The 26,656-nt window shown below is 42.1% G+C and overlaps 2 protein-coding genes across 2 annotated transcripts in view; one reads left to right on the top strand and one right to left on the bottom strand.

Annotated features, from left to right (window-relative positions):
• Positions 1–457: 457 nt before the first annotated feature.
• The window catches only part of MTMR12 (myotubularin related protein 12), a 63,263-nt gene continuing 37,064 nt past the window's right edge, over positions 458–26,656 (bottom strand). The window contains exons 11-16 of the mRNA XM_006267762.4: positions 16,566–16,644; positions 13,381–13,451; positions 10,906–11,078; positions 9,848–10,015; positions 4,583–4,744; positions 458–3,326 (exon numbers count right to left, since the gene is read on the bottom strand). Coding sequence (XP_006267824.1) covers positions 2,754–3,326; positions 4,583–4,744; positions 9,848–10,015; positions 10,906–11,078; positions 13,381–13,451; positions 16,566–16,644 — 1,226 coding nt within the window. The 3' untranslated portion in view covers positions 458–2,753. The remainder of the gene's footprint in view (positions 3,327–4,582; positions 4,745–9,847; positions 10,016–10,905; positions 11,079–13,380; positions 13,452–16,565; positions 16,645–26,656) is intronic.
• The window catches only part of SUB1 (SUB1 regulator of transcription), a 180,141-nt gene continuing 163,290 nt past the window's right edge, over positions 9,806–26,656 (top strand). The window contains exon 1 of the mRNA XM_059725244.1: positions 9,806–9,809. The gene's annotated coding sequence lies outside the window, so the exon portion shown is untranslated. The remainder of the gene's footprint in view (positions 9,810–26,656) is intronic.

Raw genomic sequence — 26,656 nt, 5'->3', positions numbered from 1 at the left:
AAAGAATCTACTTAAAGTTTGTCTTGCCCAATGCTGCAGCTGGGAAAGCAGCAGCAGGAAGGCAGGCAGCCTGAGCCCTGCTCCTCCCTGGGTACCTGTGACTATGCCCTCAGCCACTGCTTACACCCTACACCTAGCTCTGGCAGTGGCTGCTGCTGTGGCCCCAACCTTCCCCAGGCTGTTACCTGGATTCAAAATGAGGCTTCCATTCAACCCCACTACCCACTCCCCTCCCTCAGCATGTTGGAGAGGGAGAAAAACCTCATCTCAAATTCAAAGAAATATGGGAGCTATGTAGACTATGGGTAAAGCAGAAAGAGTTGCAAGCATTGTTGGCACTACATTTTTAGCAAAGATAGCCTTTCATGGCACAAAACAATCCTTACAATCCCCTCTTACATGGTTACATCATGTGTCTCAATACATTGAGAAAGCATAAGTTAAACTCAAAGACAAATAAGTCGAAGTGTATTTTATTGACAAATAGACTATCCAAATAGTCTAATAAAGAGCAACAGGAAGATTTTTAAAAATACAAAACTGTTAAAGCTTCTAGCTTGCATTCAGTGTAAAAACTTGGAGGTATAAACAGAAAATTGGAAAATCAGTAAAGTATTTTTCCAATCCTGCAGTGCAGAAACTCAGTGACATTCATTTATATTTGCTAGAGTCATACTCCTGTTCCAATTCTGTATATAAATCTCTCCACTATATAAACTTTTCAGATAATTTTCTGTACAAATAAGATGTCAGACATCTGTTCTCCTACATAAATACATAATTTGACTGAAAATATTACAATAGTTTAATAATTTGACTGTCAAAAAAGTACGTAGAAAAAAATCTATATAAACAAAATTAAAGTTTCCAATGGCAGTTTGTGTTTGTAAAAGAAATCCCATTAATTATAATCTTAGGATAAAGTAACTGTTGCCCATAAAATACATTGCTTGTACTACCATGCAGGATTATTGCATACACAAGTCGCTTGTTTTTCAATTACAGTAATAGAAATGAATCTATCGTTCAAAGGACATGAGTGCAGACAGAACTCTAGCCAGTGCTAGCTTTAAAGAAGGCTCATATGCACTATGAAAATAAATGTAGTGCTAGTGTATTTTAAAAAATAAAATATTGCAAGTTTAAATAAGTCTCAATAGAAAAGACAGTAAGGCAACCAGGACTTGTAGCTTCAGTTTGGCATCCAGTTGCATTAATCTACCTTCTCAGCAAACTACTCTTGGTTCGCAAGTTGCAAAAAGAACATTTGTTGTACATACAGAATAAATCAGTGCAAAGTTCAAAACTGCTTTTTAGCAACTTAGTTCAACATTGCTGGATCAGTTCCTTGAGCACCATCATCTTCGGTGCCAATTTTTTCAACTCCTCACTTTTCCAGCCAGGCTTATAATGTGATAGACTAGAAAGAGAACATTCACCAACCCTGTCAAAATAAAGGCGTTATGGATTTACTTCATTTTTGGGATATTTCTGAATTTAAAGGGTGCAAAATGGATTTGATATTTCAAAGAGTAAAAACTTGATTTTACAAAGTATAGCTATCTGAATTAAAAACATGCGCTATACACACACAAACAAACACAGTAAATCAAAAGCTTTAACAGACATTTCTTTATGGCTTTTATCACTGAGGTACTGTTACAACAATGTCCACTAACCAGATTCTAATACTCAGCCTTTACTTAAAAAAAAGAAAAAAAAAAATCAAATTCATAGTTACTGTGCCACGAGTTCATGAAGCAAGTGGCAACAGACTACAAATTCAGCTTTATTGTAAGGGTACAAAATTATTTTCCTCTATAAACAAAGGGTCCCAGAGTCTCAGTGCAAGCTACAGAAAAAAAGGTTCAAGGCAACTGGCAAACTGGGATACTAACATGAAAGCCTATTCCATTTGACAGAAAAGGTTCCTCTGACAAGTTAGAGTCTTTCAATCAGACCATTCCATATGATTAGCAGCAATGTATCTGAGACTTGGTATTCCAAGGCAGCAGGGGTGTATGGCAGGATGGGCATGAACAATAGACTGATGTGCAGAAGAAGAGCCCTTTGCATCTTATCCTTTAGCTAAAAGGACAAGCAGAGGTTAACATACAGCCAAAATTCACACACAACTGAAATCCTGGTAGGCCAAAGAGGCATTATTCATTTGCCATCCTCGTCCCATGCACAATTTCAGCTCAAGCTGTAAGCAGTATCCAGGATCAAACCCTGGCTATCATGGGCTTTATATTGCCTCAGCTTTAAAAAAAAAATAAAGTTTATGCTCATTTATATACAAAGGATTTAAGTGATCATCTTCTCCCAATTTACTTTACTCCTTGTTGAGAAAGATTAAGCAGAGACAGTTCAATCCCCCACTTCCAATAATAGCATTTCTTATCTTAGTACAGAGGCACTCGCATCAAGGACAAACAGCAGCCCAATACCTTTTGACTGCAGTATAGCTGTTGGTGTATTTCTACATTTATACTACAGTACCACCATTTCAGAATATGGCAGCATCTCTCCTGAATTTGTAGTAAACTCTGCTTGTAATATTCTGAAATAAGTATGTCAATGTCCAATGGGAGCTGTTTCTGTATTAAAGGACAAGGCTAAAGTTCTAGCATGATGGCTACAGCTGGCTGCATACTCCTCACATCAGGATACTGTCCAATGTTTACGCCCCCAAATTGGCCAGGTATGACTCAAATTTATGCCTAGATTTCTCTCTCACCAATTTGAAACAATCAATCTGCACCACTTAAATCAACAAATTCATCGTCTCTCTTTGCCAAGTCTTCCTCATCTTCCAAGTCTTTCCAGGTGCTCGTAGGTAAAACTGGTTTGAGAGAATGTCTCTGAAGCAAAGCAAATGGGAACAACGATGACAAACGGGCAGAATTTCTTAAAGTTGGGACGGCATCCGCATCTTCAGCGGCAGTCTGGCTATGTTCTTCATCCATTTGCTTCTGCAGCTTCTGCACTTCTTCCATCACATCCAAGAACTTAGCTGTAATGGCAACTGTACCACCACCAAGAAGCTGTGCTTCAGGAATCCACCGTAAATATCGCTGGGTCCAGACTTTGATTTCTGGTCCTTCAATGTGAGGCAGCAGAAGCCCATGAAAGTCAACAGGTTTACAGTGCCAACTATCATAAAATTCTCTGAAGTTACTATGTAGCTCCTCTGAAGAGTTTATCAGTTTGCTAATTCTTTTGCCCAGAATGTTTTTAATTAAATGATCCGTTTCCTCCCTGAAAAATCCTCTCTTTGGAGAAGATTTAGTTTGTGTCAGTGGCAAAGAAAGCTGCCGGTGATGCTTTAAGAAAAATCAAAAGAGAATTATTAAGAAGGGCACTAGAACTTTAAAATGTTAGCTTAAATTTGGAATAAAGTTAAATAAGTTTCATTCAAATAATGATCCACTTAGGCTTACAGGAATATAAAACTGAATTGGGTTAAGCCAAGGGTTCTCAAGCTTTATGATACTGTGACCGAGTGCTGGATGGTGGTGGCAGGGGACGGGGAGCTCTCACACAGCAGCCACTGCTGCCATCCACCACTCCGTGCTGCCACCGCCACATGCCACTTCTCCCCACTGACACACGTACCCCCTGGAAAGTTTGTGGCCCCCTTTTAAGTTGCTTGTGACCCTGTGTGGAGGGCACAACCCACAGTTTGAGAAGATCTGGGTTAAGCTATTTATTTGTCTCCTGTGCATTACTTTGGATGTTAATAACTAAGGCTGCTTGCAGACGTTAAAAAAAAAAAAAAGTGGCATTTTAAACTCCATGCACTCCTAAGCCCAGCGCATGCCCAGAAGAGGCAGCACGTTAGTTGGACCTGGCTTGCTCAGTGTCTGTATAGATCAGGCACTTTAATGAACGAGGCTTTTTTGGTACTTCTCTAAGAGAAGACTGAAATCAGCTTTAGATAAAAGCACAAGAAAACCCTGCTGAAGCGCCCAATCTACACAGACGCTGCAGAGATGGGTCAGAGTAAGGCACTGCTTACAGAATCAAATAGAGTCCCCATCCCAGGAAACTTACAATTCACTGGAAATCCCTACTTAAAATGGGATACCACACAATGCCCTGGTGGAGCCTTAGTTTGAATATTTTAATCTTCTACAATAAAAGACTTGCCCATCCACAATTATTGATAGTTTAAATGGTCTCTATTAGTTATCAAGATCAATCAGATCAGTAATAAATTAAAACAAACTCAAGTGCTTTATGAAAAGTAAATATCTACTATAACCCAGGTAAGGTATTTGGATAAAATTACTATGCTCATTAGTTGACAAAAGGGTAGCCACACAGTAATTAAGATCAGTGTTTCTGTACACATTCATAGCATTAAAACACTGAACTAACAGAACTGCTTCTGGCTACGGCAAGGTACAGGTCTTAGAATCCACAGTATTCCAATGCAGGCATTTTTAATTTTGCCAATAACAGCATTAGTTTTGGCTCCAGGTTTCCCGTACATTTGTCCCAAGTATAAATGGAGTTGCACAAAAAACTCAAAAACATGTTTGTATAGCTTCAGAATGAAGCTGACCAGACAGCTTACCTTGAATCGTGTCGTTTTCCGTTGACTTTTATCTGGTTTTGGTTTCTCTGCATAAAGAGGGTTGTTCAGCAAAGCCTGTGCTTTGGGTTCAAACTGCACAGACCAATCCCAAACTGTGAGAAGCCTGAAAGGGCTGCTTTGTGCATTGTGACTTTCTCCAGACTGCCAAAACAAACAGGTCACATAATTAAAGATTAGAACAGAACTCTAACATTCAACATGAGGCTACAGAGCTCTGAATTTCCACTGACAAGGTCCCATGTACTCAGCAACAAGCTAGACAAAATCCGTAACAAGATCCCCGAATCCTACAGATGGCAAGTTAAAGATAAGACTAAAATAGATGCTTAAGGAAATACAAAGCATAGTAGTCCATGCATCAAAATGGGATGTTTTACTTTACATAGCTCTACAACTTGTCACACAATGTATATTATCAACATGCTCCCACTAGGTCAGGGGTGGGCAATTATTTTGAGCAGAGGGCGCTTACTGAGTTTTGGCAAGCCACCAAGGCCCACATGACAGACAGCCCAGGGCAGATTAATATTAATTTTCTAAAATTTGTAGGGGCCCCGTGGGCTGGATAGAATGGCCTGGCGGGCCTCATTCGGCCCCCAGGCTGCATTTTGCCCACCCCTGCACTAGGCTGTACCCAAAGTGCATCATGAGAGTCACTGAGGGAACCAAAGGTTTTATAAAGGAGACTGGTCTGAGACTTCAGACCAGAGAGGCAGTTTCAGAACACGGAATAAGAATCTGGTCAGGATGCGTCTACTGAAGTCATCCACAAAATAGTGTCAATTAAATTGTATTTTAGGGTGTGGACACATTCGGAGCACTTTCAGAAGGAGAACATTTCAAAAGAGCAGTAGCGGTATGTTTTAATTGTTGTGTAAATGAGTTGAGAAGAATTAAGATTCAGCAAAACTGCTCCAATTCTAAACCTGGAAGCAGCAAAGTCTGCTCTCATGGACTACAGGAAGCCCAGGGCACAATTGCATTGCGCTAGACAGTACAATAGTCTTTTTAAAGGAGCTAGATAGCTTAAAATCTTGTTTCCCTTGTACCGAAATACAGGTTTCTTTATAAGAAAAAAAAAAAAAAATAAAAATGTGAATTTGTTCCACACAGGCATTTATTTTTCAAACAAAACACTTGAGCAAATATTTGCCTTTTACAGATCGAAAGGACACAGAGAGGTAAAGTGACTCATCCCAGGCTACAAAATAACCCCATAGCAAAGACAACACAGGACAGGACCTCCTGGCTCTGTATGCTGTCCTCATTTCAGCAAAATCAGGGTCCCCAAACCTTTTTCTAGTAGCAGGCCAGATCTAGCTGTCCAATCACGTATAAGCCTAAACTCCACTAACAAGTGACATAACTATAAACAAGCTAGGAACTAATTGCAAAAATAAGTTGGCCTACAAAGGCTTGAAATTCTTTGAACTAAACATTGCAAACTGGTTATTTCATGAGAGTACTCCACTGGTTCTCTGCTAAGAAAGTTATCATCAGGTTGTATGATTAACCAACATCTTCAAGTTTGGGTTTAAAGTCTTAGTCTGTTGGCTGCAAGTTATAACCAAGATCAGGATCTTTATTTAAAATCTGTTCAAGCACTAATACTACAGATGATTTACAAGCTCGGATATACATTTTGTGCCACATCCAAACGCAACTTGGGTTGTGGAATTTACCTTTACAAAAGAGAGGCCTGGCCAATAGCTATTTCAAACAGGTTTGGGAATAATCTCATCCTCTTGACATGCTTACGAGTACTGAAATTGCTCTTGGAACTCTACCTGCAATAGAACCAAGGACTTATTTGCTGGAAAATGTAACTGGATTTTAGAGGTGCACAGATACAGCAGACCGATACTGAATCAGCACAGATAAAAAGATTGGAAAATATTGGACTATATTGGAAAATGGCCTGATGTGGCCGGTAATTTGGCTAAGTGCCCATGCATGCATGCAACCACAGCACAGCACGCAGACAGCGAGGAGCACAGCCCAGCAGCTTGGAGAGTTGTGTGCAGTTGGTAAGTCTGCTGTGGTGGATAAGGAGGGGGGAGGGAAAGGGTATGGGGGGGGTGCAGATCAAGGCCCCTGCAGTGAGGGAGGTAGCAGGGCAGGGGCTGGGGTAGGCACTGCCCAGTCGGGGTGGGACGGGGCACAGGACAGAGCCGCGGTTCGTCTGAGAAGGGTGGCTCCTGCCACTGCATGCACCCTGGGAGGACGTTTCCACAGAGCTGCATGAGGCGGGGCAGGGTTGGCTGGGGCCAGGGCCATGCCTAGCTCATCCTGGCAGGGGGAGGGGCGGGCCATGCTGTGCTTGGGGTAGGTGGCGGCAGCAGCTGCAGCCGCTTCTTAAATTTCACTGTAGCCCCCCAAGTGCCACCACAAGCTGCCCTGAGTGCAGCGTGGCCCAAACCCCACCTTTCTTACCCCCGGGAAGAGCCCAGCAGAGCCCCTGGCTTCAGTCCGCAGCTGCAGCCCACTTTGCCCCACACAGATGCAGGAGCACACGTGCCTCCCCCCCTCCCAGGTTGTGCAGTGGCAGGAGCTACCCCCCCCCCCCCATTCCCAGCTGGGCAGCATGTACCCCAGTCCCATTCCCTCCCTCACCACAGGGACCACTGATCTGCCCCCCACGCCTCTTCCCTGCCCCCTCCCCGGCCACCACAAACTTACCAGCTGGATGTAGCTGTATTGGCTACCAGTACTGGCCCTCAAAATCTCTATCAGTGTACTCCTACTGGATTTCCTCAACTTAAAAGGACATTTAAAAGCAGGGGGCATGACACATCTTCCACTAAAATGCCAAAGCTATTCACAACAAGTTTCTCACTAGATTTCCACTAAAATCTCAATTCATTTGGGATTGGACCCTTCCTACTGCCGTCTCACTTTTTTCTACAAAAAGGCATGAAATATAGATACATAAGTCCCCCACCACAAACTTCAGAAACTCTAGAGATTGTGAAAACTCCACCCTTGGAGTTTAAGAGCAGGTTAATCTAATACTTGTCTGAAGTGAGCCTATTTTCATAGATTTCATAGACATTAGGGCTGGAAGGGACCTCGGAAGATCATCGGGTCCAGCCCCCCGCCCAAAGGGCAGGAAGTCAGCTGGGGTCATAGGATCCCAGCAAGATAAACATCCAGTTTCATCCTGAAGGTGTTCAATGAAGGCGCTTGAACAACCTCTGGTGGCAGGCTGTTCCAGACTTTGGGGGCTCGGACAGTAAAGAAATTCTTCCTTATGTCCAGCCTGAAACGATCTTGTAGTAGTTTGTGACCATTCGTCCTCGTCATCCCTTGGGGTGCTCTGGTGAACAAACGTTCCCCCCAGATACTGGTGGTCACCCCTGATAAACTTGTAGGTGGCCATCAGATCACCCCTGAGCCTGCGCTTTTCCAGGCTACAGAGCCCCAGGGCTCTCAGCCTGTCATCGTAGGGTCTGCTTCCCTGACCTCTGATCATGCGCGTGGCTCTTCTCTGGACTCTCTCAAGCTTCTCCACATCCTTTTTGAATTGTGGAGCCCAAAACTGGACGCAGTACTCCAGCTGCGACCTCACTAAGGCCGAGTACAGGGGGAGAATGACGTCCCGGGATTTGCTTGAGAAGCATCTATGGATGCAAGCCAGCGTTTTGGTCGCTTTACTGGCCGCAGCATCGCACTGCAGGCTCATGTTCATCTTGTGGTCAATGATGACCCCCAAGTCTCTTTCTTCCATAGTGCTAGCCAACATAGCACTGCCGAGCCTATAAGGATGCTGCGGGTTTTTTTCCCCCAAGGTGGAGAACCTTGCATTTATCGGCGTTGAACACCATCAGATTCTCGTCCGCCCACTTGCTGAGCCTGTCCAGGTCAGCCTGGATCATCCGCCTGTCTTCTGGTGTGGATGCTTTGCCCCAAAGTTTGGTGTCATCGGCGAACTTGGCCAGTCCGCTTCTGACTCCAGTGTCCACATCGTTAATGAAGATGTTGAACAGTATAGGTCCAAGGACAGAGCCCTGGGGGACCCCACTGGTCACAGGACACCACGATAAGTGACTTCCATCAATTACTACCCTCTGGGTCCGACCCCGGAGCCAATTTTCCAGCCAGTGGATCGTGGAGGACCCAAGGTGACAATTGGCCAGTTTCTCCAAGAGACGATCATGGGACACCAGATCGAAGGCTTTTTTGAAGTCAAGATATATGACATCAATCTCATCTCCCTTGTCCAGGTGATAGGTCACCTGGTCGTAGAAGGAAATGAGATTGGTCAAGCAAGACCTACCCGCAACAAACCTGTGCTGGCTATCCCTTAAGATGTTGGCGTCGGGATTTGATTCTACCTCTGCTGAGGCACCTTATTTCTGTAAGATACAAAACGTCACTATATTCAGCAGCTCTCTCAAAAGAAAGCTCTGAAATTGGTGATGACAAGCTGCGACTGCATAAGAAATCCACACAATACACTAGATTCTGACTGTACAATTTTATGACAAAAGGTTTCCGATAGATAAGGCAGAGCTACTAACCAAATGTAGAATTTCCTAGGTGCATTTCCTCGTTAATAAGCAAGAGCCCCAACTTGTTCCCTACTGTGTTTTGGACACCAGGGGCCCTGGCAGATGTTACATTTAATTTGCAATTAATGTGTTAACATAGCAATAAATTTCAACATATCACATATTCAAGCAATTTATTTGGAGTGGGAAGTATGATCTTCAAATCCAATGCAAATCCCTCATCACAATTAGGAATGACCTTGCAATTCAGACATGGTCCCCAAGTCCTCTGGATATTATATTTAAACAGGCTCAAAATTCTTCATTTGGTAAATTCACTGTAATAGGAACCAACAAGGCTTTTAAATCAGAATTAGGCATGCATCTAATAGTACCTGCCAAGGACTCAAGGCCCTACACAGGTATTAATATCCTTTCTATGCAGGGTCACCAAACTCAGGAAACCTGTAGAGATCACACACTGCCAGAGAGCAGTTGGCTCTAGGTACTAGCACGAAACTACTTCCAAGCCCTCATTTCTCTGCTTATGTCCCTGGGCTAAGAGTTTGTGTTTTGCTATTTGAGTGCTCCTGGCAGGCCATTTGTTGTCTTTAACAATTTTGCATGAACAAACATCCAGCAGGTAACAGGTTAGGTGCACCCAATTTAGACGCCAACAACCATTTTGTTGTCATTTATTCGCTTTTAGACGAGACTTCTCCAATGTCCCACTTCCCCAGAAGCACATACTTACCATAATAGTGTCTTTTTGATGTTGTGAGTTGAAGAAGAAAGTGCTAAAAATAGGTATGTAGAGGCTGTCTGACAAGACAGTTAAGTAAGTCTCTGTGAATTCAAATGCTGGAGGATATTGTTGTACCAACTGCCAAACACAATCTAAGAAGAGCAGGAAAACAGGAGCCTAAATAATAAACAAATATTAAATCAATTTCAGGAAAAGAAACAATGAGATCTGTCCCATCACGCAGCCTGCCTGCACTTCTGAATGATCTGGAACGTCTTTACACCTCAAACACCAATTCATTTTGTGCACACAATTGTTTTACCCAGGTTTGTTTTGCTACTAGGTGTTTTATAGACACTAGTGGGTAGTTTAAAACTCTACTAGGTAGTAATACTTTTCATTTTGGCACTAGAAATGGAATACACCAGTTTCTGATGAGAACTGTGCATCTGCTACCATCATAAGATTAGCAGCAAAAACAAAAGCTTAATTTGCATGAAGAGCAACCAGGATCCAAGCCAAAATGTGCTTTTGAAAACTACATTTTTCCTCCTCGTGAGAGGCAATACGATTGGTCTATGCCTGCAACTTAGAGTAACAGAAAACTAAGTTCAGCAGGAGATGCCAGGTTGAAAATAAAACATGGCATGGATTCTGTAGCCATGGATGTTTAAATTCACTTGTGAGTGATACTAGTCATCTTAATATTTTAATAATACAGATTATTTGAAGGAATTATAGCTACAAATGAAAAGACAAACATTCTAAAAAGCACATCCAGTTTTTCTAGTGCTAAGTCACGGCAGCCTTGAAAATATCTTGCAGCCTAAGATTATCCTTGCATAAAGTTGTTTAAAAATGTATTGTGACAGTGAATAGCAGAATTGCAGCTCCTTATCAAGGTAAGGCCTTAAAAGTGTTATTTCCCATTCAAATAAAGCATGGTTGTCTGCAATCCATAAAGCAAAACAAGTCTTTCTGAATATCCTCAGTGAAGATGCACTTTAGCCCAACACCTGTCCTTTTCCAGTGTGAAGATGTAGGTAACCAAGAATCAAGAAACATACCTCCTCTTTGTCACTTTTACGTAAATGGTTGGAACGATCCAAAAAGCTATGTCCTCCTATTACCCACTCCTTCTGAATAAGGCTCTGAAAGCCAAACTTTGTTCTGCAGTACGAATCCATCATCACTTGGACTAGACTAGATATTACACAGCACAAATCAGAGGCATTCTCCTCTAGAAAGCAATATCAAAAGGACAAGGATCAGTGGTATGTTCACTATCACTAGACAAAACACTTGGTCTCAATTTTAGGATGGCCTTATTTTGAAAGATTCTTACAGAAGTACTGTTTTAATGGATTGCCAAGTTCCAGTTTACCTATTTACATCTATGAATCTATTTTAGGATATATGTTTAGACTTTCATGCCTGTAATAAAGCTGAAAATATTTATTTGGTTGCTTAGAGGTGATTAAGGCCAGGTACAGACAGTCAAAAAGCTGAAGGCTGGATCTATTTAATCTTTGCAAGTTAGTCTAAGCTGTGTAGACTGAACCGATAAGCAAGTGAACAGACATCCACTTTTGATTCCAGAAATACAGCCACATGCATGCAGTGGCCCAGGCCAAAAGCTGGGGATGCTAGAGCACCCACTCAGCTGGAGCAGACAGCTTGAGTCGAGGCTAACCCACCCACCCTGCAAGGGTGAGTTTGCAGGGGAGGTGCAAAGCATCCTGAAATGCTAGGGGGGCTGAGAGTTATCGTGAATCTGGAGGGGATCCAGGACAGAAGTTTAATAAACCAATTTAACCTAAATAAGTTAAAAATTGATACTACATTTATCCAGGTTTATCGTAAACTGGTTTCGGCCATTTTGAAAGCAGCTTACATGCACTGGACTTCTGCTGTGTTATGGATCTGAGCCAAATTTCCAAATCACATACTGGTTTATGTGAAATTTCTGTCCCTAACCTAAACAACTGACTGTTTAAGAACAGCCATAACTCTGGTAACAAGCAGTTTTACCAAGTGCAAGTTTACAGGTAATTTTGCTATTTTCGTAGAAAAAAAATGAAATAGCAAATTTTAGAGATGAAGTTGATTTTCATGAGTTAAACACTAGTAGTTTTAAAACCAATAGTTTCATGGTTCTATTATTTCTAAGCCCAGGTTTCTTCAAGGGGATTTAGTTTGAAGTCTAAGGCCATGAGACTTGCTCTAGGGGAAAAACACCAAAACCTGTAGTCAGTTTACAAAAATGAAATCCCATATGCATTTAGCAGAACATACTCATGGAATACAATACCACACAGTTTTGTATTAAAAACTACACGCATGATCAGTGGATTGATATCTCGAGCTCATTAAGTGAAGTTTAATACCAAAACTTAACTTTTACGGTGTGTGCATTTTTTCTTGTTCGAGCTCTGGCTTATTCTGAGCTAGACTCTAAGAGCTATGGTGAAATCAAAAAGACAAACTTGATTATTTAAGGACAGACATGAGACTGATGAGGGTCTTCAGTGTTTACTTCACCCCTCATGCCTTCCACCTTCAGTCTAACATTTACTACCAGAAAAGGAAATGGCAAAGAATGGCAAACTGAATGAGGGGGACAAAGAGAAAGGGCAAATTCCCCAACTTCTTTACAAGATGCATTCCAAGTTCTCTCAGTCATTTTGCTCCATGGTACATCTGCTCCATCCCATTTTTCAGTTACTCCAAGAGCTTGTAAAGGTTTATCTACACCAAGTATGCAGGAGTCTTGCTGGTGCTTACTTATATATGACAAACTACCACATTCACCCTAGTTGATCTACAATTTGAGAAAAAGACAACATTCTAAAAATCTAGTGCATGTCAAAGGCACTGACAAGGTGGACCACCTTTAGATTCTGGACCAGTGCAGTTAAGATTGATTTTATGTAGCTGAATTATGCGCTGTATCATGCTGGTCATTAGTGACCATATTCAGCTCTAAGTTTAAGAGCCGAGGTTCTCAAAAGTGATATAACAAAAGACATACTTGATCTTATTTATGCATGTCTAATTAAACCATTAATCCTTAGATAAAAAGTTGATCATGAAAACCATAACAATCCCACAGGCTTGCAACAAATTTTCACATGCAAAACCAGCAAATAGATTTCCACCCCCATGCCCATTTAACAGTTTAATTATATTGAAGTTAAACAGTCCCAAAATTCACTTTAACACAGTTGTGCAGAGACCAAAAGCAGACACCAGCAAGAGATTCCAATTCAACTATAGAAGTTCTTGAATATTTAATTCCAACCCCTTTGAGTCCCTCTTTAGCTGGGGCTATGCACACCAAATTTTAAACCAGGTGAGGTAGAAGTCCAGGGCAAGGTATCCTAGAAAATAGTTTTAAGTGAGATGCTATGAACATTGTAAACATAGCATTAGATGCTTAGAAGTTTGAACTACTTATTTTCCCTTCCTTGCACACGACTGAAAAACTATCATTTAAAATTCAGTATGTGAAGAGGAGGATGGTAATCCTGAAGAACTCTTACCTATAAGCAGAACATTTGTAGTCTGTCTTTCCAGCTGTTCAACCACCTCTATTGCTTTTTTCAGACATCGTCTATTGTGGTACAGAAAGAAAGACAGGACTTGTATTTTCAACTGGTTAAGATTAAGTAGCATTATCAGAATTTAAAAATTTGTGACCATCTGACATTATATGAATGAGGGGTGCACCGATAGAGATTTTTGGGGCCAATACTAATAGCTGATTTTTAAGGAGGCATATTGGCCGATACCGATTTGATTTCCGACACAGCATGGCAGCTTGAAGAGCTCTGTGCAGCTGGTAAGTCAGTTGTGGTGGAAGGGGAGGGGGAAGGAAAGAGGTGTGGGCTGCTCAAATAGGGATGGCGGGGGCACAGCATGTCCCCCCAGATCTGCACAGGGCGGGCTGCAGCTGCAGGGTGGGACCAGGGCTGTGCCAGGCTCTTCCCAGTGGGGTCTGGGCCAGGCTGAGCTTGGGATGGGCAGCAGCAGTGCTGGGAGGGGGCTGCAGCCACCCCAACATTTATTGTAGCCCCCCACTTCCCAACACCACCGCCCCGAGTGCAACCCTGGCCCACCCCCCCCCACCCCCGCCATGAAGAGCCTAGCACAGCCCCAGCCTGCAGCCCACCCCACCCATACCCTGTGCAGATCCCAGGCACACGACCCCCAAGCCACACCCTCCTGGGGTGCATGCAGCAGCAGGAGCTGCCTCCCCCCCCAGTCCCTGTGGGCCCTGGACAAGCTGTGGCTCCATCCCATGCCCTGTTGTGCCCTGGCTAAACAGCACCTGCCCCAGCCCCACCCCCTCCCACACCATGCGAGCCTTTATCTGCCCCCCACACCCATTCTCTTCCCCCTCCCCTTCCACCACAACCGACTTACCAGCTGCACGCAGCTCTCCAAGCTGCCGGGCTGTGATCCTTGCCACCTACACGCTGCACTGTGGCTGCACACATGCATGGGCATTTATTAGCCGAATTAAATCAGCCACATCAGGCTGATTTCTAATACTGTCAATTTTCTTTATAATATGTTCCAATCTGATATCGGACCAATGTACTGGTGCACCTCTAAAATTAACTTGAAAAACTACTCTGCAAATTTAGTGTTAGGAAAGCAAAAAACCTTAAATTTGAATTTTATACTGTGCCTTGAATAATTAATAAGTTTTTGTTTTTTTAATTTAAATGCAAAATGTAAATCAATTTTAAGGTTTTCACATTTCACCTTTAGTCTGATGTTTACTGACACTGACAGAATGACAAGGACACTTCAAATGGACAATGATTTGGAGACTGTATTTACTCAAATATAAAGACCAGGTCCTCTCCACCCCTGCCTTCACCACTGGGGGGGGGGGGGGGGTCACACAGCAGCTCTTCATCTTGGATCAGAGAACAAGCCATTAGGGGTAGGGGGAAAAGGTGGGGTACAGGGAGCAGGCAGCTGCTGTGGCTCCAACTCCAGCCCCAAACTGGGCTTGGGGTTAGAGCTACAGCTGCTACCCACGCCCACCCCACCCTACCCTCCTCAGTCTCTGCTGCTTACCCTTCATCACAGGGTAGGAGCTACAGCTGCTGTAACCACTGCCACATGGCAAGAGTCACCATGTGTTCCAAGCCAGAGTGGGGCTAAAACCAGAGCGGGGCTAGAGCCAGAGCTGCAAGACAGGGTAAGTGGTGGCACAGTGGGTAAGTAGTGGCCGGGGTGGAGGGGGAAGAGGGAGGTGCAGGCAGCAAGGGGTAGGCTACTTGAATCCTCCACTGCAGCAAGAAGGGGGGATGAATTAAAAAAGGAGAGGTTAGAAAAGGGAAAACAACTCTCCAATAATTATATATAGAAAAATTGTATCAAAATTTTCCATGTATAGAGTCCAGAGGTAGATCTGGAGGGGGTGCAGTTGTACCCTCCCTTTGGTTCAATTCCTGCTCTAATCAATAATTTCAAAATTAACTGCCTGGAAGAGGCAGTGGCACTTCTATTTAGACAGCACTGTGGGAGTCAACTGACTTAACAGCTCTTTGTAATCCAATTCCTGCTAATCACTTCACTCCATTCTCCTTTGTAACAAGTGTTGATTATATCCTTGATGTTCCACTATTCCACTTTCTTCTGTAATTCTGCTGTCTGTATCCCATTCCTAGTAATGTCATTCTTGTATTTCATGGCCCTGCAGACTATTTTCAACTCCAGCTAGAACCTCAACTCAAGTGTGGTAATGTTAACTTGGGTGAACATTAACTCCGGTGTTGAAGTGGCTGACAGTGAAGTATTGGATGCATTCTCACGACCCTCAAGACTTAGATTGTTTTACAGATCTGAATAAGAAATGTACATTTAACTGAAATTACTATAGGATTAATGAAATTATATATTCACTATTTTGCCTAGTTTGTTATATTTTTTAACCTTAATATATCCAGCAGCTTAGTTGAACACTTATTTCTTCTTTGATATTAAACTAAACAATATAGCACTAGGCCCCTAGCAAATGACAGCATCTAGTTTCTTTTTAACTGGAGAAAAATATATTGTTATAGGAGGATGCACCACCCTTTTCAAAATCCTAGACCTCCCCATGATAGATTGATTCAAATTATTAGGGAAGGCAGGCAGATCTTGCATCTGAGTACATATGGTATTCATTACTCTGAGGCATTCATAAGATAGAGGTGCATCTGATGAAGCACAGGATATAACTTTACCCTCCCCAATCTCCATGTTTTTTTATTATAGAAAAATCACCTATAGCAAGAAACCCCCCCCCCCCCCCCCAAAAAAAAAAAACAACAAAACTTCTCTTCCCCAAATGAATCGAAATGGCTTCATATTTCTGGATACAGCAGAACTTTGCCCCAACAAGGTTTGTTTAATACCATGGTCCCTCCCTTTACCCTCCCATACTTTTTTGTTTTTCGGTTGGTTGGGGTTTTTTTGCAGTGTGCCATTTATCTAGTAAGGAACATAGAAGGTGAACTGTAAGTTTTCTGTTAACATTTCATCATGAAAGCATACATGTAGGTCAAACTTCATCTACATATCCCAGACTCCTGAAACAGCATTTTGACTGAAATATTAAGAAGTCCTTTTCATGTGAAAAGTTTCAGCTGTTTAAAACTGGTTATCCACAGCTAGAAAACAGAGACAGATTTAGCAAAGATGGAGTCCAAATATTTTAACAAACCTAATGATTTCTAGCCAGTTTGTGCTCTCCAGTAATGAAAACCACTTTACATCTGTATCCCAGAAGTGTGCGCTGTTATCTGTAAAAACAGAAAATTAGGTTGTGTGTATGTATGCACCATTGTTCTTAATAGTACAATGTCATATCAGATTAAGTCTTCAGCTAGGATGGATATCAGGCATGCAACAAATTAAATTCAAGTTAAGTTAATTCTTTAAAAAAGAAAACAAAATACACCACACACCTTAGGCACGATTCTATCAAACTTCATTAAAAAAATGCCATTTTTGAACCTGGCTGCTCTCTCTACCACAGAAGCAGGCAATTATTTTGGGCGGAGGGTCACTTATTGAGTTTTGGCAAGCCATTGAGGGCCGCATGGCAGGCAGCCAGGAGCAGATAAATATTAACTTTCTAAATGTTTTAGGGGCCCTGCGGGCTGGATAGAATGGCCTGGCAGGCCGCATCTAGCCCACGGGCCGCATTTTGCCCACCCCGTTCTACCACCTCCTCTGGCAATGAATTCTACAAAAGTTAACTACGTATTGCATAAAGAAGCAAGCAAAAAAACCAAACAAACTTCTAAATATTAATTTTAGAACACAGTATACAATACAATATACAACCTACTGGAGTCCTACCTACCATTTTAGAATTAACCTGTTAAATTGCAGCAACAGGGAGAAAAATGCTAAAAAAAAAGCAAAAGATGCCAATTATATCCTACTTGTCCAAGGGGAATGAAGCACATGCAGTATGTTAAAGTAGTTCAATTCTTACTTTAAGTTCAGGTTAAAAAAAAAAAAAAAGGCAAGCAAGCAACTTTGTCCAATGTATCAAACATCAGGATCCACCACTCATTTCCATCAGAAATACAGCAAACTAGTTGGTACTAGTTTGGTGAAGGTTTAGAGTACTTGTAGATATCAATAAAACAGGAGATCACCACCTCCACTGTAGAATACTGGACCACAGGCCTTGTGCCAGGTCCAGGAGTTGTCAACTCAGAATCAAAATGAAACAAGGAGCAGCAAATCTCTCTCATACGAAGCCTTTTTTCTCCGTCTTGCCTCTTCCTATAAAGACTTTGTTCCTTTGACACCTCTTCAACAATGCCTCCTGTCATTTAAAATTTTCTCTTCCCATCATTTTTTGGCTTTCCTTCCTCACTCCCCCACCCACTCCCTCTAGCATCAGTCTTTTCTACAGTACTCTACTGATGTTACTGTCCTGCTCTGCCCCTGCTCCAGTGAAGCTTATGCTGCAGAATGCTATCCTTTGACCTGTTTATATGCTTGCAAACAAAGGATTATTTTGCAACTATCTAGTTGTTTTAATAAAAGAAATTGCCTCCCCAAGAGTTCTGATGGTTTGACCCGTGACATTTTTACCTGACCTTTCCCCTATTAACTGCAATCTGCAGTTTCATATAAGTGAAGAACAGACCCCCCTCTTCAGCAGGGCTGAGATATACCCATCTATCCTCCTCTCTCTGCAGCCTCTGTGAAATACCACTGCCAAAAGCCAAACAAGCAAGGGAGCACATCTGTTCTCTCTCCCCGAGTTCACCGCCGAAGTGCTCTACCTTCTAGCACCCACTGGCTCTCCTGTAGAGTTTAGTCAGTGGGCTGGAGTATACAAAGAGCAGACTTATCAACAGAAGACTGATACTTTTAACGCAACCCGTGTCCAATACAAAAACAGTAGAGCAGATTAAAAACAAAAACTAGATATCTTATATTCCTAACAGGCAAGGAATTTTCCAAGAGCACCCTCTGACCCACAGTTAAGGGACAGGGAAGTCCACTATCTGCAAAACTTTTCTCTGTAAAAGAATGGGCTGCTTATAGGAGCCATTCCCAGGAATTTGCTTTGCAAAGTGAATAAAACTCTTCCTGTTCATTAAAGGAATTTCGCAGGCTTCCTTTCCACAGGTACAGATCAGACCACAGTGAATTAAAGAAAGCAACTGGAAATGTAATCTGACATTATTTTGACTGCTCAACTACAGATAAGTTTCAGAAAGACTAGAAAACTGTACTAGCTGCTTGTAAAGTCTCCCTGCAAAAGAAAACTGGGTTTATGCTTTACTGCCTCAAAGAAAAGTGAAAGTCCTTTCCTGGCCCCCATAGAATACACTTTCACACAATATATTCAGGATTGTCTAATCTTACCTTTTAGAGATAGCTACAGAACCAAACTAGTCACACAACTGGGGAAGGGGAAATTTTTAGCTTGCTTAAAACCTGTTAACTCTTTAACCTGCATAGCAATTTCTAGAGAGTTGTGCACATGTTTGCTTGGTTTGGCCACCAGACCAAAAATACAAATTTGTTTCACATCAAACAAGTAGCTTTAGTTGCTTGAAAATGAAGCAAAACATCAGGCTCAATTCACAAATGTGAGAAGCATGCATCCCTTCCCTACTTGACACTTCAATGACTTTGTGACTTGAACATTCAGTGATGAATCTGGGAGAACTGGTTTTAAATCCCTATCCTGCCTAACAGAGCAGGGATCTGAAAGCCACCCAATTCTTAGAGCAAAACCTGGTTGCCAGAAGAGGGAAACACCACTGCTAATTCCAGTTTTCTAAATGGTATTTGGAATGCCTTTATTTGGCTGAATCTATAAGCTTAATCCAAGTCAAACTAGTGACCTGTTTTGCAAAATGAAGAACAAGGGGTTTTTGGCAAATGATCTATCCAAAGATTCTCAGTTCTCCTTCTGTGGAGCTTTCTACCATATGAATGCCTTGCATTTTTAAGAGGTCTATCAGTCAGCAGCCCAGCCCATGTTGTAGGGGCATGTGGAACTCAATACATTTGGCACACTTAAGTAACAAACTGAACTTTGTTAGTGCAACTAACAGAAAGGCAGAATTAAAGATTTAAGTTGATTTTGTTCTATATATAGAATTTATATTTCATATATTTATAGATTTAGAGATTTTACATAATAGGCAATATTCTAGCTTTTCAAGTTGCATTTAAGGAAATAACTGCTTCCTTGGGTGCTTATCTCCTTCCACTGAAAGAACTGAGTGTTATGTAATCTAGATTTCTTTCTTTCAGTTTGGATCTGAATTGTAAGAAGCATCATGAATTTAGCTGGATATTTAAGATGATTAAGATAAGTTTTAATGCAGAGTTTAGAACAAAACAGCCATGTATAATACCACAGGCAAATAAGAGATCAAAATAAAATTTAAAAAAAAAATATATTGAATGATAAGAGCTCTAAACCAAAAGAAACCTAAAGCCTTGCAAGTTTTGGAACAGCACCACCATTTGAAATACTTACCTGGTTCATTTTAAAATAGCTGTGCAACAGCAATAACTTTGTATGAATGTACTATAAACTTGTCAATTTCCAAAAAAACCCCTTCAAATTCAAATTCATGCCCAGAAGATACCTCTGCTTTTTTTTTTTTTTAATCTATACTGATGTTTCTGAAGTGGACCGAAGCCACCACCACCCATCCACTCAGACTCAAGTAAAGAACAACTGTGGTAAGGATAAGAAGCTACCAAGAGGCAGACAACCTGTTAGGCAGCTGGCTAGCTGACGGCTCTCATTGAGATGAGGCTGCTAGACAAGAGGGGAAAACAGGATTAGGAGGATCTGCAGAACCAACCAACTAGGACACTATAAAAATAGCTAAGTGGCTTGTTTTGGGGTCTATTATTAATTTAAAAGCAATTTATTTTAGTGATTACAATTTCAGATTGTTTCCTATTAAAGAATGTTTCCCATTTAAAATGAAGCTCTAGACTCTCTAGTAGAGGAACATTACAACTTACTGAGAGACTATCCTAACATTTCTAAGCAAAGACTCCATGATACATTTGCTACTTCCTAATTTGAGTAAGAGTCAAACTGAAATCCCGTTATCAAGCTATACTCCATTAGGAATGGAAGTCCCAGATTTTTTTTTTTTTCCAAACAGTATAACATATCACTTTGGCTACCACACCTAGCCCACATAATACACATCTGGGTCTGATCCAGGTTAGTTTGCCTTGGGTGTGAACAGCCACACTGCAAAACCTGGCTGGAGTCTACAAATTAACTGGTGCTCTGCTTCCTCCACCCCTCTTCCCTCACCATAACGCCCAGCAGCAATGGAGGAAAGATAAGGGACTGGCTATAATTCCTGGAAGTATAAACCCTTGGTTTTTTGCACTGCTCTACAACTCTCTCAGCAAGTTGTAGGAGAATATTTGTCCATCTGGATGTGTAAAAATCGCAGGAAAGCAATGAAAGACCAGCACTACCTATGAATCAACATGCATATTTATTAAGAAATGGATAGATTACCAGTTTCAGCCAAAGTGGAAACTGGCTCTAATCCATACCCTTCCAGCCACGCCTGGTATCCACATTTAAAACCACCACTTACTTGGATAGGTTTAACATGTAAAATCAGACAGGGTGGGGCAACACTTCTTGGTAAAACCCAATATACCTCTGCAGTGAAAACATACCTAATAATTTTGAAAATCCTATGTTCAGGAGCCAATGTTTACCCTGTATATATAAAATACACAGCAACTTTGTTACTGTATTGAAAGGTAACAGTCTTAATTGGGAATAACTGTCTTGAAGTGAAAGATTTTCAAGGGGGGGGGGGAAGGAGGGGGCAGTTAAGCCATGGTGCTGCCAAAGTTTAGAAAATGTAAATGTATCCTCACGAACAGGTCTTGCTGAAGAAGTCAATGGCCAATAGCACCTCATGAGCTTAGAGGCCGACAGAACTAGGGCTTTAAAATGTTCAATATTTTGTTTAAATGTACAACCTGCTGGATGCAAAGACACTAATCAACAGCAGTATTTGAAAAGTATTCAGGTCAAGTTGTAACAGTGTAACTAGCCAACTCTTTGCTAATTCTCAGTTTAAATTTAAAACTATTTCTGAACACAAGTAAAACTGCTCTTACTTGGTTGCAGTAGACAAATCAGAATATAACAAACAGCTCTCCAACCCATTTAAGAGTCTCACCTTCACCACAGAGTTGAATTCAAGTTGTATTGCCTCTAGCCACAGGTCGTGACATTACACAAAACCCCTTCACCATTTTATACAATGAAGTTAACTTCACTGTATTTGGCTAGCTTGTTGCAGATGCAGATTACAGTACAACTGGTCAGCTGATCAGTTACTGGGTACATATGCACGGTACACAGCCCGAATACTCAAATTTTAGTCCAACCTTCCCCCATCTTCTAATCATTCTCCTATAAAACCCTTATGCCCAGGCTTGCATTCTGAACTTACATGCGATTGTCCAGTTGGAGATACAGACTACAGCTTTCATTTTAAGGCTGGCTTCAACTTCCCTAGTTTGAGTAAGGATGCAGACAAGTTTCTCAAGTACCATCTCTCAAGTTTTGATGGGCCTTCAGTACCTCTACACAGTTCTCTGAGCCTGTATTTTCCAACTTACCACTTTCTACTCTCCTGATGCGAACAGAAGTGTATCTGCCAATTTTGTTTAGTTGGCATTTAACCTTTAAATCCAGAAGGACTGCTCCATTTATGTAATACTTAACTCATCTCAAACAGTCAGAATGCCATCCTGATTAGAGAATGACCTCAGGGTTCTCTTTAGCCCCTAGTTTAAATAGTCCAGGGACTATGACTTGTGAAAGATAGAAAATCTGCACTGCGATGAAGGAGAATTGAAATACTGGGGATCAAGTGGATGAACGGCAAGTACACTATAACTTTAAGAAATGCTTGATTCCAAAGACAAAGACGAATGCAATGCCAAGTCACACAACTATCCATCCTTTTCATGAGGAGTCTGGCCACATGGTCATCACTGTCTTAAGTACAGGGCCACTGTCCTGGCTGGCAAGCTTCTGAGCAGGGACAATGATTTTGACTTGGGACAGGAGCAAGGACAGCAGAAGAGAAGACCCCAATATTATAGACAGAGGGAGAGATGACAAGCCAAACAGCTAAATGGCTCAAGCTGTGATTTCAACCATTCTTTGGAGGAACACAGGATCACAGGAAAGCAGTGCCAGAAGGGACCATGTCATCTAGTTCAGCATCTACAAGGCAGGATCAGTCCCAACTAAAATATTCCAGCCAAGTGTCTCTGTCCAAACTGCTCTTGAAAGTTTCCAAGGATGAAGATTCCACCATTTCTCTAGGTAGCCTGTTTCAATCTTTCACCACCCTCATAAATCAGAAAGTTCCTTTTAACCTCCAGCCTAAGATTTCGCTGCTGCCCCTTGAGGCCATTGCTTCTACTGCTATCCCCTATGGTCAAAGAGAAAAACCCATCTTTCACCCTCTATGCAACACAGCAAAATAAGCTGGCAGTCCTTCTCTTTCCTATGGGAGAAAGTGCAGAAGAAAAAAATATTTCCTGTGTATAGGTGATGAAATGACCAATTTCTTATTGAGAGTACTGGACAAAACATAATAGCTTTTACTTCTGCTGATACCTTTCCCTGGCCTATTTTCTCCAGCTCACCCAACCTTGCATAATGCAACATGAAATCTAGGCAGAAAAATTATGAACATGCTTGTGATTCACGTTAATAGTTTGAGCTGATTACTAAAAAGTTAAAAAAAAAAAATCAAAAAAAACCCAACAACTATGGATTACAGGTCTCACTACCATCAACACAGAAAGCAGCACCAGTAGACTTAAGAATACAACTCTTGGTATTTTTGTTCCAGGGAGCCTGGATTTTAAGCTCCAGTAAAGTTATTGGTGCAAGTCCCTAGTGCTCTATTCATAAAACACAATCCAAGCAAGGGACAAAGATGGGCAGGGGAACCACTTGTTAACAAGCCTCCGCATCTTGTAATGTTTACCTTAATTCTTCCTACTCCCAACTGCTGATGCTTGAGAATTTTTCAGAAGGGCAGAAATTTAAACGTGCCAAAGATATTCCAGGGTAGGACAAACAGTTATCCCTATAGCTTTTAAGGTCTCGATACTCCTTGATATGTTCCTCAAATTCCAAGCAACAAAAATAAGTTCTTATAAAAGTTATTATTTCTTAAATAATCATGTATTTCCATTAGAAGAGTGGCTTCTTCCAGTCAGAGACCTCTAAAAGATTAATATCCTCTACTACAGGCTAAATTTTTTTAATTGATGCAGGTAATAGGTCAGCTCCCTCACCAACCTGCTCCTTTGTTTTAATGGTAAGAATTTTAAACTCAATCTATATTGCATCGGTAGGCTGACAGCTTGCTTACTAGCAGCTTCTGAACATGCCAGTGTGTAGAATTGAAAAGTGCATCTGTTACACTGCCATGACAATGTAAAATCAGCAGGGATCCAGGTTTTCCATTTCCCCTGGAAAAATCTGGAGTAAACTGCAGATTTTAGCTTTTAGCACAGGAAAATGCAGATTTCTCATTTTATTAGAGAAACCCATGGATTTTTCAGTTTTGCCACAAATGTTTTGCTGGCTGGCAGAGTTCCATCACAGGAAAGGTGACTGCAAGACCTGTCTGAACCATCTTGTTCCACTTACTGAAGTGCTCCTTCCAGAATCTCAGTGTGCATTTAGGACATCAAGAGGCACAACTGGCATGATCTTCTCTACTCACCAGCTGCAGGAAAAATACCAGAAACAAACCCCTCTGCATGGCCTTCTTTGACCCCACAAAAGCTTTCAACTGTTAACTGAGAAGCACTGTGGAGGATCCTTCTGAGGTACGGATACCCATCAAAAATTCATCACCGTTCTTCATCTGCTCTACGACAGTACGCGAGTGCTGGTTTTCAGTAACAAATCTATCACAAATCCCTTTGAGGTCAAGATGGGAGTTGAGCAAGGCTCCAACACTTCTGATATTCCTTACCGCAATACTATATTTGACCACCAACAAGCTTCTAGTCAGAATGAAGCTAAACTACCAAATGGACAGTAAGCCATTTAAATCTCAGCTGACTCGGAGCCAAAACACAGACCACCCTGACCTCAATCATTGACCTCCAGTATGCTGATAACGCTATAGTCTGTGCTCACTCAGAAGCAGACCTTCAGGAAATCACTGACATCTTTGCTGAGGCATACAAGAAAATGCAACTCATGCTTAACATTCAGAAGACTAAGGTCCATCAACAAGCTCTTAACAAGCAGTCCCCAGGTCATAGTTTCACAGTTTCTAGGGTCGGAAGGGACCTGAACAGATCAAGGCCGACCCCCTGCCCTGGGAAAGAACAAGTGCTGGGATCATAATACCCCAGCCAGATATCCATCCAACCTCCTCTTGAAGACCAAGGTAGGCGAGAGCACCACCTTCCTTGTGAGCCCATTCCAGAGCCTGGCAGCCCTAACCGTAAAGTAATACCTCCTGATGTCAAGCCTGAACCTACACTCAATCAATTTGTGGCCATTATTCCTTGTTATCCCAGGTGGTGCCTGGGGGAACAGAGCCTCACCTGTTTTCCGCTGGTCCCCCCTGGTGAGTTATAGACAGCCACCAGATCCCTTCTCAGTCTTCTCTTGTGGAGGCTGAATAGATTCAAGCCCTTTAGTCTATCTTCATAGGGCCTGGCCTGCTGCCCCCTGACCATGCGAGTGGCCCTCCTCTGGACCCTCTCAAGGTGAGCCACAACCCTCTTGAAGTGCGGTGCCCAGAATTGGATGCAGTACTCCAAATGCAGCCTGACCAGTGCCACATAGAGGGAAGTATCACCTCCCTGGACCTGCTTGTTGTGCATCTACAGGTGTGCATCACAAGGTGCAGTTAGCTTTACTGACCGCTTCTTCTCATTGGTGGCTCATGTCCATCCTGGAGTCACAATGACTCCAAGATCCCTTTCAGCCACCATATTGACAAGAAGCCTATAGGTGTTACTGGTTCCTTCTCCCTACATGCAGCACCCTGCACTTATCTGCGTTGAATTCCATTCTATTGTCATCCGCCCACCTCTGTAACCTGTCTAGATCTAGCTGGATTCTGTCCCTCCCCCCCCTCCAGTGTGCCCACTTCTCCCAACATCTTTGTGTCATCAGTGAATTTGGACAACGTGCTTTCCATGCCCACCTCTAAATCACTGATAAAGGTGCTGAATAGCACAGGCCAGAGGACCAAACCCTAGGGGACTCCGCTGCCCACATCCCTCCAGGTCGAAAATGAACCATCCATCCCACTCTCTGGGTGAGACCATCGAATCAAATCTGCCACCCATCTGACTGTCTAGGTATCAATTTCCAGGCAGTACCACAGGAAATCATGGCAGATGCGTTTTTTGCAGCTATCATAGAAACTGTTGTTTTTCATGGTTTTTACGAAAACAGAGAGAGTGCGATTTAAGTATGTCCCAAGTTACAGTAGTTTCATGAGTCCTAGAATGGTAGCACAGATACCTTGTAGATACCCAGAAGGACATATACAGCTTTGAAGCACACAGCAAAAGAAGTTACTGAAGTTAAAGTTCTGCTAAGAATCTGCAAAAGTCTTATAACCTAACTTGGGTAACTGCTGTTCTGCAGTGACACTGGGACACTGCTACAGAGTAGCTGCTTGCCAAATCTGTCTGCAAGCATGGAGCATGCAACAGAGATCAGATCTGGGATAAATTAACATATATGCTCTTCATCAGCAACAGCTGCACAGATGTTAAACACAATGAATAAACGCTAGCACAATAACCCACATTAACTCTGCAGTGAAGACAGCCTGGAACACTGGAATTCTCATTCAAAGATGTAGAGTCAAATTAACCATTATGTTTTAAATATAAATTACCAAGAGAATGCAGTCACACCAACCTGCATTTAGAAAAGTCTTTTATCACTTGAGTTATACTGGTATTGTCCAATATCCTGTAAAACCTCAAAATAGCCAGGGTTTGAGAGCCTTAGAGCAAAATACACCGAGTTCAGAAAACTATGGGTAGAAACCACAAAAACAGCAACTGCCCAAGAAATCAACGTTAAAAGAAACTTAATAAAGGTAAAATGTCCTCACTGCTTGCAGCCCACCCAGGAGGGGAAGGTGCCAGCTGGTGGGGCAGTACAAGCAGCAGCCAGCAACCAAGATGGCAGCTGTCCCCTTGTCCCACCTTTCCCCAGGGCCTCTCCACCAATCAGTAGCAAGGGGCACA

The sequence above is a fragment of the Alligator mississippiensis genome, chromosome 3 (genome assembly GCF_030867095.1).
Source record: "Alligator mississippiensis isolate rAllMis1 chromosome 3, rAllMis1, whole genome shotgun sequence".
NCBI lineage: Eukaryota > Metazoa > Chordata > Crocodylia > Alligatoridae > Alligator > Alligator mississippiensis.
This window is presented reverse-complemented; position numbering and strand designations above follow the sequence as displayed.